Source organism: Phoca vitulina, unplaced genomic scaffold (genome assembly GCF_004348235.1).
Source record: "Phoca vitulina isolate PV1807 unplaced genomic scaffold, GSC_HSeal_1.0 scaffold8, whole genome shotgun sequence".
Taxonomy (NCBI): Eukaryota; Metazoa; Chordata; class Mammalia; order Carnivora; family Phocidae; genus Phoca; species Phoca vitulina.
The window spans coordinates 12,106,281-12,126,371 of NW_022589711.1; the positions used below are offsets into that span (position 1 = coordinate 12,106,281).

The following is a 20,091-nucleotide window of genomic DNA, read 5'->3' on the forward strand; positions in this document are numbered from 1 at the left end:
CTCAGTACAGGATAGACAATACGGTATGTCTTATAAATATATATAAATATAAATGTATATTCTGTCCTATATATACTATGTCTATACACTACTAACAGAAGGAATGAGTTCAGAGGAAACTTAAGAATTGCAAAAGAGAGCATATATATACACACACACACACACACACATATATATAGGACAGAATTAGGCATTCTACTGCAGTTTTGATATAACTGAGTGATAGAGGGGATAGAAAGTGACTCTATGTTGGGGGACTTCTATATCACATGACTGGTTTTAATCAATAGTTGACAACCAGGCTAGAGGCATTTGTGAAATGAAATCACATGCAGTGTTTTTCATTATTTATATTACTGGAGTGAATGGAAAGTGACACTACAAGCTTAGTTAAAAAGAATCCTTAGTGGACATAAAGAAGTAATAAAGGTATTTCATTTCTCTCCTCTTCTTTTTCTAGAGGAAAAATAAAGGACTCATAGCCACGTAGTTTGAGGTGAGAAATTCTCTAGAGGGACTGAAACATATACTGCCTTTCATTCCGAGATTTGAAGACTCTTTAAATCCAAATAAAATCACGTGTTTAGATTTGATGTTCATAATACGACCAGAAAAGTGCCTAAATTGAGTAGTATCACACATAGCAATCAAGTGACTCATTAGTTCAAGATAAATATTGGAATCATTTATTTAGTGGACTTTGTGGGTTTTCAGTTTACTTACAAATTCTATATGTAGGATGGCTTTATTCATGCATTTACAGCTTTATGTTTCCCGTATGACCTTAGACAAGCATGCACAATCTGAACGCATTTCACTTAATTTATATCCTTGTGTGGTAAGGTAATTCAGGGTGATAGCTTTTTTGCTAGTTTTCTGCTATGCACTGTCTTATTGTAAGTACCAAACAACTGTGGGAATTGCAGATCAGTGGTTGATATCGCTCCCCCTTCTTGAAAATATTACTGTTTAGTTGTGCAAACATTTACTTAACGAATATGTGTATGCCTGATGAGAGTACAGACTTTCAATCCAAAAGGTGATGGGCCAGAGTGTTTCTAACCTGGAGTTCTCTTTGGCGATTCTTAAGTTTCCTCTGTAATTCATTCCTTCTGTTGGTGGTGTGAGCAGAAGGGGAAGAGGGAGAGAAACCCAGACCCTTAGCACCTGGTTGCCACGCCTCACTGGAGGGTACCTGTGGCTATTTGACCGCATATACGGTTTGCCTGGCCCTGTTGGCCGCCATAAAGGGATTGTTAACTTTCATTCACAAGGCTGAGTTAGGTAAGTGCCAAGTTTGAGAGTAGCTGACTCACTAAGGAGGCAGAACACTACTGCAGGGGAATGGAATTTACTGGAATGTCCTAGTGCGCTCAGAGAAAAAGCTAAAATAAGCAAAGGAGAGGAGCAGTGGAGCAGGATTGACATTTTGGTCACCTGCATTGGTGGAGGAAATGCAAAATCCCTTTCTCTACAAAGCAGCCCACACATCCCTGCCTGGGGGAAGGAGGATAACTTAGTGCAGAAACTTTGCAAGATAGACAGGTGATGGTTGACAGTGTGCCCCTGACAGTGAATTTGGAAGATGTCTCCACTGACTCACCATCCATTTGGCTATTGATCAAGCAATAGCATTTACAAAACCGACGCTTTTCTTTTTTTCTCTTTGTCTTATTGCAGTAAGTGAGAACTAAGAGTCAGTGAGTGTTTTTTAAAATGAGGCACTGAAAGGACTAGCTAGAACTGGAACTCAGCTCTTCTGACCATGATATCACACTGCTCTTTTAAAATACAGTGCAGGCTTCCACGTGAAGTGGTCTACACCGAATATGTGAGGGCCGAATACCTCTCTCTGGTTCAGCACAAATCACAAGAAAAACTGTAAGTCATGAGGACATTTCTGAATGACATGCCCTGTAGCATAAGCACATCTATCCCCAAATACAGTTTTTCATGTAAATAAACATTACATTCTCTGCACAGTTTTTGCCAAGAGTTAAAATCCAGATGTAATGTTTTAAATTACTGAAAGACAAAAACACTTAGAGCTACTGTATCTTAATTTCTCACACTACCAATTAAGAAATTCTGCCCTAAAGTATGAATGTTTCTCTGCAATTCTCTACAAATCACCATTAATAGGACAATAGAGCAGAAAAATTAGTAGGGAGTTCATTTGATTTTCTTTCCCCCTGAAGGCTGGCTTTAGTGGGAAAATTTATCTACATTTTAATTCTAACGCATCGTGAATGATAAATGAACTCTGCTGCATAAAGGACATGACATTGCTAGGCTTAGATTCCTATTTTCTTTCATCAAAATATTCTACCTAGCAAAGTTCCTAGCTCAGTGCTTGTCTCCCTAAAAGGAATATATAGATTAATGAAACCCAAGACTCTAAAGACCCCCCCAGTTCAGGACACGAGTCAAAAGGGGCAAAAAGAAATCGTCTCAGAGGTGTGCAGCCACCCAGAAAGCTGCTTTACTGCTTTGGTTTCTATCAGGTATGTCTGCTCTGGCTTGTTTTAAATAGGAAGAGCAACAGGAAACCTATTTTATGTTGCTTTCATCACGGGATTCGGTGGCTATGGGACCAGAGACCGGGAAAAGATATTTGCCCTGAAGCCGCAGCTGAACACGAGAGGAAAACATATTATCCTTCATCACTTCCCCGAGATCTGTCTGCACTCTCTTCTGTATTATTTGAAGAATAGGCTCCTTATTCAGACAACCTCCTGTATGATCCCGCATAGCAATGGCTATAACCCTGATGCTTGACAAATGTTGAATTGATATTGCTAAGGGGAGTGCTCGAGTCAGAGGAAAAAATACATGCATTCTTCCACAGTTGCCACAAGAAAAGTCAATTTATTGTCACTGGTTATTTTTTGAACTTGAGGAACATGGTGGCTAAATCCCTCATTTTATGTTAGAGATGAATGCATCGGCTAAGAGCAGGGCAACGTAAGAAACATCAAATGTACAGAAAAAAAATTATATGAAAAGAGTTGACCCTCAGAGTTCAAGTGTTAGAAAGTGGGAAACGTTCTAGGAAAAATGTTTACAGTTCAGTTTTTGATTATTAAAGACAGGCATTTTCCACATAAGCTGATATTAAAATAAAACAGTAAGCATCATTAGCGTTAGGGGTAAAATTCTATTTTGGATAATAGAGTGATTATCAGCACTCACTGATATTAAAAAACAGTGGAAAGAAATCTGTAATCATCTATGCTTTCTAGAACATAAAAGATCAGAATGGTAAAAATACTTATTCTAAACCAGCCAACAAAGATAGAGGACTCTCATTTTTGATGTGAGTGATAACCACATCAGAGAAAAAAAAAAAAACATTATAAGGCATACAGAGTAAAATTTTGCATCTCTCTGTTGTGATTGTTGAAAAGAACTTCTCACTAGAGTACATGATGATGAGAGTGTTACTGATACAAAAATGAAGACTTATAGAGAAATACAGTACAATATTAGAATGTTCTAGAAAGGCTGCTCTGATAGGAAAAACAGTAGCAACAAAAAGCAACAACAAAAAACTACATTCTATTTTGGACTCTTAACATTTTGTTTGCATGTATTTTTATAATTTCTACCTAGCAACATCCTTTTATTGTTCTCCTTGTAGGGGGACATTTGACAAAGGCAACTTATATTACATTGTTAAATTTGAACTTTAGACAGTAAAATCTAAACATCATATTAGTAAGGCCAATCAATATAATGAAAATACAGCATTATGATTATTCTTTGCCTCAGAGGTCACAAGGGAAGGAAGATGGGTTCTGGGTGTGGAGTAATTTCTTGTTATTTTCAAACAGCTGTGATAGAAAATTCCCATATTTCTTCATACAAAAGAAATGCAAAAGTAAGAAATTATAAACTAGAACACAAAACATCATGGTTGTACGTTGTATTGTTTTTTGTTTTGTTTTTTTTTTAAGATTTTATTTATTTGACAGAGCAAGAGAGCACAAGCAGGGGGAGGGGTGGAGGGAGAGGGAGAAGCAGGTTCCCCGCTGAGCAGGGAGCCCGATGCGGGACTTGATCCCAGGACCCTGGGATCATGACCTGAGCCAGAGGCAGATGCTTAACTGACTGAGCCACCCAGGCGCCCCTGTATGTCATACTGTTATCAATAACGGGTACAGTACACAGATCATGGCAGTGCTAAGATATTCAGAGCATTCTGGTAGCAGGAAAAGCAACACAGAGGCTTTCAGTAATGTTTCCTAGTAGGTATCATCATCAGCTTAGCATCACTGATTCTGTCAGGAAATCAAACTATTACTCTACACTGAAGTTAAAGCAAACACCATATTTCAGACCTAAGTTATAAGAAAAATGGTAAATATATAATAGGTTTGCTATAAAAGTCTCTTTTGCTAATCCTTTCCAGCACTGAATAAGTTTTTAATAGAAAGACTTCCAAGTACAGCTCCTTAGTCATGAACAATCAGGCTAAAAACAAAAAAAGAGGCCGTCACTATTAATGTAAAGGGGAAAATAAGATCTTTAAAAAACGTGACAGATACTTTGTCTTATAAATGCATCATAATTTCTCAGTTATGAATGAATTATGTATCAGTGATTTTAGACCTGTGGCCTACTATTTAATGCTTTGACTGGCAACTTCATGACTGAGTATCCCACTGAGTTGAGATAGTTACTTCAACGTCTGAAAGTGTTCAGGTTTACAGCTGCAGAGTAGCTTGGATATCTGAGTTGGTTAGTATAATCTTACATCACAAAATAGTACCTAAAGAAAAACTATTATTAATCCCCATGGCTGGCCCATTGTGCACGTGTGCATATATGTGGGGAGGGTATCAGAGGTAAGATAAGCATTTTAACATTCATTCTAAATCAATCCCCATGGTAGTCCACCAAAGTAAACATTAGCAAAGGCAATTTTGCAATTTTTTTTTTATTGATCGACAGTAAAAGAAGTTTTCTGAAATGTTAAAATTACCAATTCAGGTCTTCAGAAAGACGGAGATATCAGCATCCACCAAGATACAAAGTGAAGCAGAGATCACAAGATAAAACTTAGGCAAAATGAAGCATGGACGAGTTTATAGATAATGGCTCTATATTATCTTTGACTCGATTCTTAATTTTATATTCTTACTACATACTTATTACCGTATTTCTAAACACAATTAAAAAAAAACATAGTAACAAACTTGGTGCTTTGTATTTTAAACCAAGATATACTTAGAACAAATAAAGTCACCAAATAGTCATCTTAAAAAAATACCGTATACATTCAACAGAAATAATCATACAGGACACACGATTCAAATTTGAACTTTAAGGATCAAATATTGGCCTAGAGAGTATAGTTGTTTAAAGGCATTACATAGAATACTTCATTTGAGAATCCTAGCTGCTCAGATGCCTGGAAAATAGAGCCTAGGATCCTTGAAATTGCAAAAATATACCCCCCTCTACTTAAAGTCTGACACTCATTTGCACACACCAATATTAAATTTCAGACTCTGATGTTTCGTCTAGACAGCTGTGTTTTGCAAGCTCACACATTACAAGCTCTGTGACAATGAGAACGGGAAAACAAAGCACACGTCTTCTTGTGAAGCTGAAACTCCGTCTCTTCAGTTGGTCATATCCACGTTCTGAAGGACGAGGCCCACTCGGCTTGGAATGTACACCTAAGTCAACACAATCATGTCAGTGCAATTGAAAGAAATACTGAACACGATGACCTTATGTCAAAAGGACATGATGCCCTCTCACATTGCCTTCAAGTTACGGTGACCTTTACGCTTCCGCAGGCTCCCAGGAGACATTTCTACGGTTCAGCAGTCGGGGCACCTACGTGAGACTCCTTTGAAGCAAGCACCACTAGAGGGCGCCATACACTTTACAAAACCCAGCGATCCGCAGCCACGAGGGCTATAAAGGACACTGGCTGCTGACGAGGCACCATCCGGCGGTACAGGAAGGCTGCCCTAAGGTTACAATGTTATTCTATTCAGGTGAATAACAGTAATATACAGAACACTGCTCTACACCAAGACTTTTATTTGTCATCCTGTTTTGTCTTCTGTCATTTTAAGAACTAAACTTGAAAGGTGACATAAGGGATCCTAAGGGTATTTAGGTCCCTCCCAGTCAAAAAGCTTGCTCCTGCATTTAAAATACAATACGCATCCTCTCCACGCCCTGCAGGGTCCTGACTCCGCTCCTTCCTGCGAGAGACTCCATCTCCCATCTCAGCTCAGTGTGGCACAAGTGTCTTCTCCCCTCACACCAGGCTACGCCTATAGGGGGGCCTTTCTTCCCTCCTCTGGGTCTGGGCTCAGAATACTCTACCTTGCTAGTTCCTTATCTCTTGCATTTTAAAAAGTTGCAGCTCCACAGAGGGGTGTCCCTTGACAACGCTAGATAGGATAGCTTCTCCACTTTTTCTATGACAGCTCCATTTTTGTTTGTTTCCTCCTCCTCCTCCTCCCGCTCCTCCTCCTCCTTCTTCTTCTTCCTCTTCTTCTTCTTTTTTTTTTTTTTTTTAAATCTGGGCAACCTTGGCTGTGTTGCTTTGCCTCTCTAGGTCCCAGATTTCCCTTCTGTATGGTGAGGCACCAAACAATGGGAATCGCAGGTAACAATTACTAAGTGCTCAGTATGCGCCCTCTGTCCGTCTGTCTTTTAAGTACTAGTTCGTTCGATCCTCAGGACAACCCTGTGAGGCCGTACTGCTTTCACCTCCATTTTTCAGTTGAGGGAATGGAGGCACGAGGCAGCTAAATAATTTTCCCAACCGCACACACTTAGTAAGTGGCTGAGATAAGAGTTGAATCCAAGTTCTCTGGTTAAAGGGCATTTTTATTTCTTTCTGAACATCTAACACAATTTGAGATTTTTTTCAAGTTTATGATCTGTCCTCCCCACCCGACTATGAACTTTAAAAGGGCAGAAGCTCTATGTCTTCATATTTCTAACTCTTCGTAGGTGCCAGTGGACAAAGTAGGTGCCAATGATGACTAAATAAAATAATGAACAATGAATAAAAGAATAAATAAAAGTGGGCCCAATACATGCATATATTGTAAGATATTCTTTAATATACTTATATCTGAAATACTTTTTATAAAATTGAGAAGTGATCTGAACTGCTTGATGTTTATCTATGTGCTATTTTACATATAACATATTTACTGTTAACAAATAGTAAAAATAATATTAGACTGCTGTCGTCATTGTGACAGTATCTCTCCATTTCTGACACTGCGGATATTTTATTATTTCAGTCATTTTATCTTTAAGTGAAAGTCTGACTGACGGGTTAAAAAAAGGAAAAAAAGCTTTTATAGTGTAGAACCAGAATGAAAGATGCAAAGCAGGCAGGGCTTAAGGAAAAAAAAAATAAAGGAACAGAACAGCTAATTTTCACTGAATGAGACTACTGTATGTCCAATACATCTCAACTCTGCAAATGAACACAATGTTTTCCCTTAAGGTTTTTGTGATAAAGAACTCTCACAACTCTAAAAAAAAATCAGATACACTAATATAGTTGGTTAGTTTTGAACAATAAAGATTAAAGTGGTTGTAAAATGATGGCCTTTTAAAAAGAAATTTATATTATGAATGTAGTAACTAGAGTTTTTCTAATCTTCAATTAATAGTGATTTTAGAAAATGATCATCATCATCTGAGAAAAATTTCAGAAATGCTAACAGTCACTCGGTAGCTCAATGTCTCACAGTTTGATTTGCTTCCAGTACTTCCAAAAGATAAATATTATGTCCTTGCAGTCATTAAGTGTGGGAAACCCTTTATGTCAATGCCATAATCTGTTTCCCTCTATTTTTCCTATAATTTACAGTTTCAACCAATTTTCTCTCCAACTCTTATCAAAATAGGCAGGAGTCGAGAGACAGTGTTCTGCCCTTTCAAAGGAGTTTGCCAGGTACTTACTCTATTCTATGCGAGTAGTTTGGGGAATCATAGAAACTAGGTATAACTAATCAGTGGGACAGCAGGTTATAATAGAACAATTCTGAACTGTTCTAAGCATTTTTTTAAAAAGATTTTATTTATTTATTTGACAGAGAGAGACACCGCGAGAGAGGGAACACAAGCAGGGGGAGTGGGAGAGGGAGAAGCAGGCTTCCTGCAGAGCAGAGAGCCCAATGCGGGGCTCAATCCCAGGACCCTGGGACCATGACCTGAGCCGAAGGCAGACGCTTAACGACTGAGCCACCCAGGTGCCCCATGATTTAAAACTGAAGACCAATCTAAATTTTTCAAGTAGCACCAAAGACTAGACAAAAGAATTTCAGTTCCCTTTACATTAAAAACATTTTTCTGATTTTAGGTATGGTCTTATATGCATATAAAAGGATTCTGATAAGTTCAAGGCTGTGCAGACAGATGCAATGAAACAAACAAGTCAGACCTAAACAAATAAGGACAGGTCTCTGCTCAGTGTGGCACAGTGATCGATCAGGACAGGTCACATCAATCTCCTATTTGAATCCTACAGAGTTTTGGCATCTACTCTGTTTGATTCATAACCTCATAACTAATTTCATTAATAAAATACAAATGAAAACTATAAGCCTATAATTTAGAAACAATCTTCCTTTCTGTGATCTTTTGGTATTTTAGCCACCCCAAGTGTAAGAGTAAAACAAAAGGGATGACATAAGAAGTTCAAGGCTTGCAATATATGCATTGAGTTTCCTATTTGGGCATTTAATGGTTAAAAAAATGCTCCAAGAACTCTTACTAAATGATGCTGGTCATTTTATGTAAGGAGCTTTATGATGCCAATTCCAGTCACACTTAGAGACCTCTTAATACTATCTGCTCAAAAAACCTTCGGTTGATAATTGTATAGTGTCATTAACGGGAATATTGTGTAATTATATTTTTCACTGCAGTGTTAATTACTAGAATGTGTTTACATTGCTCTAGAGCCCTTGCAGTATAGGCAACATGAAAGAAATTTCCCCAAGCAAGTGATTTTTCTTAACTATGGCTATTTATGGAATTTTGAGTTTTCTTCTTTATTAGGGTTCTGAGTATGTAAATCAATTTTCTTAGTGGTTAGGAAATGACTACCAATTATACTAAAGGATTTAAGATAATCAGAACTAATCCTTATGATGAGACAATTACAGACATGAACAGTTTGGGGGCTTTATAATTTAGTGCTAAGTATTGGCTAAGTATTGGCTCTGTAAGACTCATTTTATAATTTTAATTCTAAAAATAGTTTTGATTCATACAGCAAGTGAAAAGAAATATGAACATAATTTAAGTAGGTTTAAACATGAAAATGTTTAAGCATATTTAAATATAAACAATTTATATTTAAGTACATGTATAGAAAAACTGTTTAGTATGCACATCACAGATAATGTATGCTGATCAACATACATACCACGCCCATGTGTTAGCCATTAAGCCCTAAAGATTTTGTGGTTAGGATCACATTAAGAACATATGAGACAATGTGATGTATGGCCATGAATTTCATTTCTTCTAGCTATATTTATAGTCAACACTTCAGAAGGAATCAGAATGCCACAGTATAATCCAATTCACTTATTAAGAGAGGCAAAATGCATGCTAATCTACCCAGTTATTTTGACTACCTTAATGACTTAATCACTATGCTGAACACTAACATGGCTAAAAACAAAACAAAAACAAAAAATCCCACAACAACAAAAATACCAAAACGGATCACACAATAATCTACTATATTATGACATCCAGGCAAAGTATTATGTTAATCTAGGATCATAACTGAGTTGCAAAAATTAATTATACAATTTTTGAAAACAGGGTGTCAAAAATTTGAAAACAGAAAATTTTAAAGTGACTTTTAGGTGAAAAATACTTTAATTTTTAAATTTTCTTAGAAATTGCTAAATTTAGCAATAGCACATAATTGAAGGGTGATAACATCATTTGATGAAAAGGGCATTAGACCTTTAATAGTCTACATACACACATTTGTCATAAAGAATTACAAATTATTTTGAAAAATAAGTTTGATATATAAAATAATTTCAATTTTCACATACGTGCTTTAGTTCATAAAATATTTTCTGAGAAAAAAATAAATCTTATTCTAATTCATTATTTTGTGTTAGGCTAAGAGAAAAGTGATGCTAATAAATATTTCTAAATAGAAATCTATATTATCTAATTTAGAAATATTTTTTTCCCCCCTCTGGCTCTTCAAAGGATAACTCTGGCAAGAAGGAACATGTTTTATTGGATTTTCCGGTCTATTTGGGCTCCCTTATTCCTATATTAAAACCAGTGATTATTTCACCTGGAGCCTAAAGACATTCAAATGAGTGTTTCCTGAAGCACCTGAAGTTACTGAAACGAGATGGTGCTGTTGGGAAGACAGAGCTAATCATTACCTTTCTGACCAAGTTGGATCAGAATTCTAATACAGGCAGTGGTGTTAAGCTATGTTCTATTTCTCACGTGCTTGCAGTGCTGTATTCCTCTACCTGTTACCAACGCTTATGTGCTACTCTCCACCCCACCTGCTAATTTAGAACTGTGCATTCCTTATTTGCAAGATAAATTCAATTAGTACTTGCAAAATAATCTCCTGACTGTTGCTGCCGCTGTGAGTTGGCTTGTTCTAATTATGATAGAATATTTTTACTCTTAAAAAAATTGAAAGGATGGCAAGATATTTTCTGCCCATCCTCAAAGATTTTGAGCCCTTGCCTAAGATTATAATTTCCCCCAAATTGGGAGGAAGTCTTCTTAACTATGTGTCCTCAAAGCACCTAGTATCTGGATGTGCTTAAAATGCCTAAAAAAGAACTGAATAGCCGTAACAGTAATACCTTTAAAGTACATGGGAAATAGCATTTTGCAGTTTCCAAAAAACTTATGTTAATGAGTTTATATGCCTCGAGAATCTCTTGCTGTGGGGAGGATACTATACTAATCCTCATTACGCAGATGAGGGAAAATGCAGTGCAGAAAGGGTGAGAACTCAAGTTCTCAGAGCTAGTCAACGGCAGACAGGGGGCTCCATCCCAAGTTCGCTGCCACAACAGTCTGTGGTCTTTTCAATGTTCTACCATGCCTCTCTACCTAACAGAACCCTCACTGGACACATGAAGCTTTAGGACGTTTTATACACACACATTTAGCCTGACTCTTCCAAATTCCTTTCAGTCTGGTTTGACTGGTTCAAGCCCAGCTTTCTCACAGCAAGCTGCTGCTTCTCTGTGGGTCCTCTTTGCAAGCTGAATGCTCTTCCTTAGTCCCTCAGGGGTCTCTAACTCTTCTGGTTATTGCAGAACTTTAAGATAATTTTTTAAAAGATTTTATTTGTTTATTTATTTAGCAAGAGAGCGCACACAATCACGGGGAGGGACAGAGAGAGAGAGGGAGAAAGGGAATCTTAAGCATACTCTGTGCTGAGCATGGAGCTGGACACAGGGCTCAATCTCAGGACCCTGAGACCATGACCTGAGCCAAAATCAAGAGTCAGACGCCTAACCAACTGAGCCACCCAGGTGTCCCCTAAGATAATTTCTAAAATTCATTTCAGAGCGGCGCCTGGGTGGCTCAGTCGGTTAGGCGTCTGACTCTTGATTTCAGCTCAGGTCATGATCTCAGGGTTGTGAGACTGAGCCCTGCTTCGGGCTCCCCGCTCAGCGTGGAGTTAGTTTGAGATGATCTCTCCCCACCCCCCTCCCGTCCCTCCCCCCACTTGTGTTCTCTCTCTCAATCAATCAATAAAATCTTAGAAAAATAAAATTCATTTCAGAAACGATTTTTATCCATCTTTACATGGCAAAACTGAACGTTCTGACAAACTACAACAATTATTCTTTGTGGAAAAAATCTGATTGCACCATGAAGCCCTCCCTCTCAAAAATGCATATGTATTTATATGTGTGTCTAAAGCTACGTAAGTGTGACCATCATCACCACCCATATGCACACACAGACTGTTAGAGTAACACTCACGTCTCCTGTGGCCATTGCACTTTCCTCAGACCCTATAATCCACAACTCAATCTTGCTCATCTCTGCTCTTTTCATTTATTTTATGCCACTGTCTCTGGCAAGCTGATTCTGTGTATAACATGGTGATTTACAAAGTGATGTACTTGCACCACTTTAAGAGGTGGGAATATAGTAGAAAAATGAGGGAACCAGGGGTCTCTTACAGATTCTCCCTTTTGACCTCCAAATCTGGAGGGTTTCTAAATCCTACATTTTTAAAAGAAGACTTGTAGTTTAAAGCAATATTTTTCACATGTGTTAACACAAATTAAAAATTAGTTATATGGTTTAATGTTTTCCTCAGTGATATGAGGAAATCAGAAAATTTTGTAAGAATGAATTCAGTCTTTAATTGGCTGCAGGAAAGAAAAAAGATAGATTTTTATAGACCTTCTTAAGGTGTTTTAAATTAAACTTCATTAGACAGTCAATAATGTAGAAATCTACTGGATGTAAAATATACAGAAAGCAAGAACAGAAGGGAAGTAAGTTGCATAAAAAATAGAAAAAAATGCCTTCCCCTTATTTTTTGAGAAATAGTTTTTATTCCTATTAATATCCAAACTTCCCCAATTGTCCACCAAATACCCCTTACTATCAGTTTTCCAAAAGCAAATTCAGTCCAGCACCACACACACCGCCTCTGAATGTTTTAGCTCACTTATTCTCTATCAACCCCACCCTGTTTTGTTTTGTTTTTTTACATGCTACTTACTTGTTGAAGAGTTGTTTCTTTGGACAAAAACATCACTTTAAAAATAAAGGGTTAAATGAAAATGCAATGAAAAGATCTTAAAGACCTTACTTACCAAAAGAGAATAGGGACGCTCATTATGTTTAAAATCTTCAGAAAAAAAATCGGTATTGTGGTCCAATCTCTGATGTCCTCCATATTCCGCTACATCTGTATCTAGCACAATTTTGAATGTACAGCTTTTAAGGAATCACAATGGTTCAGGAGTGAAATGAGACATTATAAAATATGTTCTGAGATAGCAATTTGAAAGTGAGTATTCTGAACACTGTTAAACCATGTTTAGTGTTACATACCCATTTCTTTTCTAATATTTCAGAGATACTCATGTTTGAAAGGGGTGTTAGAGACTCTCTGGTTCACACACCCATGGGAGCCTTGCTATCCTATCACAGCTTATCACGTGATCATCCAAGCTGGGACTGACTGTCCCTATGAACAGAGAATCTACTTTTCTCTTATTACAACCCATCCCATTCATTAGAAAGTCACCTCTATCGTGAATGGAAATTTGACTTCTTGGGACTTTTCAACCTGGAAAAGCCATAAAGAATAAATTCAAAATTCAGTAACCTTTCAAATATTTAATAATAGTTATGCTACCTCCATGTGTCCTTTACATCTATTACTAAATACATACTAAATGTAATCCCAGGACCTTTAAGAATTTCTCATTTGATATGGCTTTTTACTCCTTCCCCATCTCCAACTTCATTCCAGTTTTCTAGATCCTGGTTATCAAAGTGAGGAACACAGAAGTGAACCAAGTGTCCATGTGTGGTCTGAAGAGTGCAGAACTAAGCAGGTCACCTCCTGCTATTAACACACAAGATCATGAAAACATACTATCCATCCATGTTACAGGGAGATTCACGTTGCATTCACGTGGTCTCATACCATTTAACATCTGTTTTTCCAGGTGAGTTATTAGATACGTTTTATTATTGTATTTACAACAAAATAAAAGCTATGGCTATTATGTTCAAATTTATTATGCTCTAAATGTCTAGACATGATACTTAATACAAAATTCCTTAAGTAAATGTACATCAGTACATATAGAAATCTTAACTTTCTTCTAGCCCAAGGAGGGATACAAAGAGATTTAAGTGCTTTGTGTTTTCTTTCTCTGGTATATAAAGCTTTAATTCAAAAGTGTTTGTATATTTCCATTAAAAAGTATCACATTAAAAGTACACATGGTGACAAAGAACGAACATCATTTCCATGCCTAGGGAACCCCTGTCTGGGTAAGAGATCCAGACAAACTCGCTACGGGAACTTTTGCTGGGAGGGTGGCTCCACTTCGGTCCATCTAGGGCAGCCTGCTCTGACTCAAATTCAAACTGATAATCAGAATGTTAGTGTTTAACAAGAGACAGAGAAAGAGAGAAAGATTGATTTAGATTCAAAAGATGACTACTGGGCACAGGCAAATTCTAAAGTCACTCAATATAGCTGAAAATGACTTGAGCATTCGAAATCATTTAATGGCAAAACACAGATAGTGAAAATAAATAACTGGAGACACTGTAAATAAATGAAGCCTTGTGGAATGAAAGGAACTATTAAAATTAAAGTTTAGCTTTTGTTCTTCATCCTAGTTCATTAAATACTTGTACAAATTTTCAAAAAGCATCTTTAAAAAAAAAATGGGGCGCCTGGGTGGCTCAGATGGTTAAGCGTCTGCCTTCGGCTCAGGTCATGATCCCAAGGTCCTGGGATCAAGCCCCATGTTGGGCTCCCTGCTCAGCAGGAAGTCTGCTTCTCCCTCTCCCTCTGCCTCTCCCCCCCGCCCCCCACTTGTGCTCTCTTGCTCTCTCTGTCAAATAAATAAATAAATAAAATCTTCAAAAAAAATCTTCAAAAGCAAAAACAAGAACAAAAATGAGTACAATTTAGAGACTGATGTCCTAGAATACTTTAATAACTTTTGAAATAGAGTATCAATTATTAAATTAGTAGTTAAGATCACAGATAATTGGTAGTAGTGTCTGAAGAAAGCAAGTATCTCATCAAAAGCAGGGGTTCCCAACCTGTGGGTTGACATTCACTGGTAGCTGTTATTAAAAGGATCTCACCAAATGAGTAATTATGTTATTATAAGGGACTGGGAATCTATATTTGCATCAGGCATTGTCTGAAGCCTAAATTATGTTATTATACACATTTGGGTACTGTATTTTAAATAATGTGCATCTTTTTTTATTAATAAAATGCAGATTCATTTAAAAAGTCACAAGATTTAGAGTAAGGTTTTGCTTATATATTTTTTCAATCAAGGATACTGAAAGAACAATTGTTATAAAAGAATCCATTTCTTTTTGACATTGAAAGGGATCATCACACTTAAAATGGTTGGAATCTACTCACTTAATATATGTAATTTGTAGCCATAAAGCAAAAGCTTACAAAAGCCATAATGAAAGTTTTAAAACATCAGTTTGGAACTGTTTCTCTAATTTATAATTTAAAGAAAAATTCTGCTGTGGCCACTTTTGGAATTACCCAGCCCTGTGACTATATTACTCAGGGAATACAATAACTTCCTTTAGAAAAGCAACCCTTGAGCTCCAGAAATTACAATAATTTAAAACACTAGATTAAAAGTAATAATTGTGGAAGAGCCTTATAATTGTGAATTACTACCACATATTATTTGAGTATTAGAAACCCATCTTTTAGGGACACTGCTTAGAACAAACAATTTTAAAGCAGTTATTTGAGCACCTGGATTGATTGATCGATTGATTGATTTCTTATCTCTCACTCAGGCATTCCCTTACTCCTTCTTTCTCGTGTACATATGCACACACAACAGGGCACCCAAATAGCACCAAAATCCCTGCAAACCCCCATCTTTCACTAAAGAACATCTCTGAAAATACAACTCTGAGAGAATTTACACTTATTTTAAATTATTTTTTTAAATATGGTTTCCAATTCTGTAGCAGATAGAATAAATTTAGCAGGATACCTCAAAAGGCCCTCCTTCATTTATAGCTACCTCCCGACACTTAACAGAATGTCTTTTCATAAAAGGTTCTCACTACATCTTTGAAACATTCAGGACAATTCTGACTCACCAAGAAAAGTCAAATTCCATATCCTATATTTTTGTATTAGAGGAAAGTAGAATAAGTTATCTTTACTCCCCCACTCACTAAGTACACAAAATGTATAAGGCACTGTGTAAGATAAAAAAAAAAAGGCTAAGATATGGTCTTAGTTTACATACTACTTACAGCTGTAAGGAGAGATAACACATGCACCTGAATGTCTATAAATAAAGCAGAAAGAAATATGCAATGAGAGGGAAAGCCAAGGAGGGAAGGTAGGACTGACTGTCTATAGAGAGTTTTGAAGGCTGGGCTAGACTAAGATTTATTTTGGTAATGAAGTATGAGAATGTTGAAGATTGGTGAGAAAGAGTATGACAATCAAGAAAATTAACCTGGAGGTTGGGGGTAGAATAAGATGGACAAAGAAAAGACCAGGTCAGAGAGAACAGTCGGGAGTCTTACAAGGTCCACGGATAGTAGTATGGCGAACCTCGGAGAGTGTGAATGGAGAGGCATAGATACATCAATGAGAATTTGGATGGAAAAATAAGGACACCAATGCACAACGTGGGGAGACAGAAGCAGAAGGAGAAAATGTGTGCGCCCAGAGACACACAACCAGTTCAGTGGCAGAGTTGGGATGTACACACCAGTCGAATGTAATCTAATTACCCTACTCTCTACACCTGGGCACCTAGTTTATATGGAGAATCAGGCAAAGTCTTTTCATAAACAGTTTCTTGTTTAATTCTAAAGTTGCGATTCTTAGGATAAAGAGGCCAGAATGAATATGACATGAGAGGAATAAAAATTTAAAAAGCAGATAAAGTGATATTCATCTAAATGATTAATCTTGTTAAATTTAAAAGATTGATGTTAAAAGACTGAATTCTTAACATTCCTTATGGAGTCTGAATATCTGACATTTATGTATTTTTTCTAGATCCGTTCTTGTTCATTAGGTTCATTTGGTCATTTTATTGGTAATACAAAATATTGGACCAAAAAATATATCTTGCTCAATTTGGGAAAATACAGTAGGAAAAAAATTAGAATGATGGAATTATTTTATGAAGATTTTTTTCCACAAAAGAGATCAAATAGGTCCTTATCCATTTGAATGTCATTTAAAAATATTATGATTTCTTCTTATTTTACATTCAAGAGCTTCCTAAGTATTTGATATATCTATCAACAGGTTGAAATAGATAAGAAGTTTTAAGCATTATTGTATAATCTATGTCCTTAAATTTGAACCAAGAAAGAGCCATGTTCTGAAGACCTGTACTAATAAGATTAAAGAAGAGTGAAGGCATGAAGACTCTTAAATTCAATGGCTCTTCAAATACTTCAAAAGCTGCTGTGTTTGCTCAGCTACTTGATAAAGTGTCTGTTCAAAGTATAAGGATTTTGATGTAAGAAGTACTATCATTTATATCATTCTGCACTAAACTCACTTCACTCCCGCTGATGAAGCTAAGGAAATTTATTGTAAGGTACGACCCCTGAGGTTTCAAATTGAGTGACAATGAAAGGGGCCCTCCAGTCACTAGGTGAACATAAAGATGGCAAAGATGGTAAGTTACCATCCATCTTTACATCTAGGGCATCATCAATTTTAAGATGAATTATTTTATGTATCCCCAATAAAGAGAAAAAAAATATCACTACCATGCCATTCACTGTAGGACACATCCCAATTGAAGACAAGCTTAAATGTGAAAAAAAAGTACGTCTTAGAATATACGCATTTATTATATTATTTTCAGATCTGAGTCTTTAATCAACCCGCCCATATTATTATGGTTGCAATAACTACTGGGAGCTCGATGGCCCCAGGAGAAAGAATCTATCCAAGGCAAGAAATATTCCATATGAAATTTTAAGGAACTGTGAACAAACATCTGGTAGAGTAAGAACAGGTGCTGGAAAGCAAAGACAATTTTGTATTTTTAACAATCTGAAAACAACTACCAGCACAGGACTAGCCACAGTGTTCCACCATAATCCTTCTCTTTTTATGTGTCATGAGTTGAATTTTATTTATTAACGGCTGCAATCCACAAAATCTTCAGTTATAACTGTATACCATCTTAAATAGATGTTCCTTTATTTTATAAATATAGCTAAATTATGCCTAGGCAATACACTGGGCGATACATTACACCTTTTAGTTGCTCTCTCTAGTCTTTTTCCAAATGCAAAAGTAGCAAAGCCTTGTGATGTGTTGCTGTATATTGTATGAATCTGTATGTGTCTTAATGTGAGGTTAGGTGTGCTTGTGTGTCTGATTTAGGCATTCCCACATTTACTTCTGTGATCTAAAATATATACTAACTTAAAAATTCATCATAGAAAAGGAATCCTGATATTTTAATTATTTTTTCAAAACTATTTTATGGCAATGTGGCATTTATGACTATGCTACTTTCAATGGAAAATATCCATTTAAATTTTTTCTCTTCTTGATGTTAGTTTTAAAATATTCCTAAATATTATATTTCTAAAACAAAATTAAAACAGAGAGTAATGTGAAAGTAAATAAAGGAATTTATTATTGAATATAACCAAAGTGTATTTTAAGATATAATAAATGCCAAACACCACAACTTCTCTCTAAGGGAACAATCTTTTTTTTTTTTTTTTACTCTTATTGGTTCATATTAATATTTTGGTGTTTTTGTAAAAAGCTACATACACATTCAAGTTTGTCAGCACTGTCTTAATTAAAAGTTTAAATGACAACCAAATGTTTTAATTAAGTACAAAATATAAGTATATTTCTAGTATATTCTAAGATGTGCTCATGTCATCAACAATAAGTTTCTGCAATTAACTACAATTCCTTCAAGTTTACTTCCTTGGCTGTAAATCTTTAGAAACTGTATAATGCAGAATAGCAATAAAACAAACTCAAAGGATGAGGGGGCTCAAGTATTATCTACCATGTTAATTAATGTATTGCTATGCTTTTTTAAATAAATTTTCATGCAAATTATTAGTTTATGCTTAGGTATGCTTAATGACATATACCAGTAAATAGCAAACTGAATGATAATACCAAGTATTAAGTACCACATATTTCTCTATGCAAACAGGAATATTATTCTAAATACTTTACAGAATACTTTGACTAACCCAACTAGGAACTTTTCTTTGTCCTAGAAGGTTATATAACTTGAAATAAAAAATATCATTGTTTCTCAATAACTCAAGAAAGAATAATAATGAAAAAATATGCCCACAGTTAAAGTATAATAATGAAAAATTATACCCACACTTCTAGCCTAAGCATCCTCTAAAATTGTTGCTTTTTGTCTGTGTCATTAAGGATTGCCCAAAGAACTTGTACATTCAATTATTTGATGAAGCAATAGCAATTATTTAGAATTGAAAAAGAAAAAAATAAGATTTTTATTCACCTTATAACCACATACTTTGTCATCTAAATGAGTTTTGACCATGCAGATTCAACATTTTTTACAAAAACATTGTGCTTTGGAACTCAAAATAATTTTGACTTCAGCTATAAAGAAACACCTTTTCCCAAACTTACTCTAATACAGCCTTCAGTGGAATCCAATGAAACATATATAAATGGAAAAGATAATTGGAAACTTCAAAGTCCCTGAAAAATAATGACAATTATAAGCAGTAAGTAAGTATCATCTGAGCTATGTCTTGCAGACAGACTAGGATAGGGGAAACAGCCTACAACAGGAAAATATGGTGGGTACATCCATGTGCTTTGGGGTCCAACAATTACATTCTAATACCAATTCTGGCAATTGCTAACTGTGTCTCTAAGAAGGCTACTGAACTTCCTAGCAGTTTAGTTTCTCATTGTTAAAACACAGGTGCCCATATTGGAGGGTTCCTGTGAAGATTAACTAAAGCAATGTGTTTCAAGGGTTTAGTACTGTCTAGTGTGGGGGAAAATTCTCAAATTATTAGCTACTATTTATATTATTATTATAGCCCCTGGATCATTTAAACTGATGTCTTATGTGATAAAAATATAAAAGTGGGTCTATTTATTCTCTATCTTACTTTTTACTCCCAATTTGGCCTTTCCTTCCTTAATGACCCGTACTTCCATGCCCTCCTCCCCTTCTCTTTATTCTCACTAGGATTCAAAGTTTTCCTGTTATATAAAATTTTAAATATTAAAGATTATTAGGACAGTACATCAAACTCCTTGAGAACTACATGCCTTTTTAAATTTTAGGTATTATT

The 20,091-nt window shown here is 36.0% G+C and overlaps 1 protein-coding gene across 2 annotated transcripts in view; it reads right to left on the reverse strand.

The window, feature by feature from the left end:
- Positions 1–4,134: 4,134 nt before the first annotated feature.
- The window catches only part of GBE1 (1,4-alpha-glucan branching enzyme 1), a 275,317-nt gene continuing 259,360 nt past the window's right edge, over positions 4,135–20,091 (reverse strand). For both annotated transcript variants that reach the window (XM_032406324.1, XM_032406325.1), the window contains exons 15-16: positions 12,849–12,966; positions 4,135–5,684 (exon numbers count right to left, since the gene is read on the reverse strand). In XM_032406324.1, the coding sequence (XP_032262215.1) occupies positions 5,628–5,684; positions 12,849–12,966 (175 nt within the window). In that variant the 3' untranslated portion in view covers positions 4,135–5,627. The remainder of the gene's footprint in view (positions 5,685–12,848; positions 12,967–20,091) is intronic.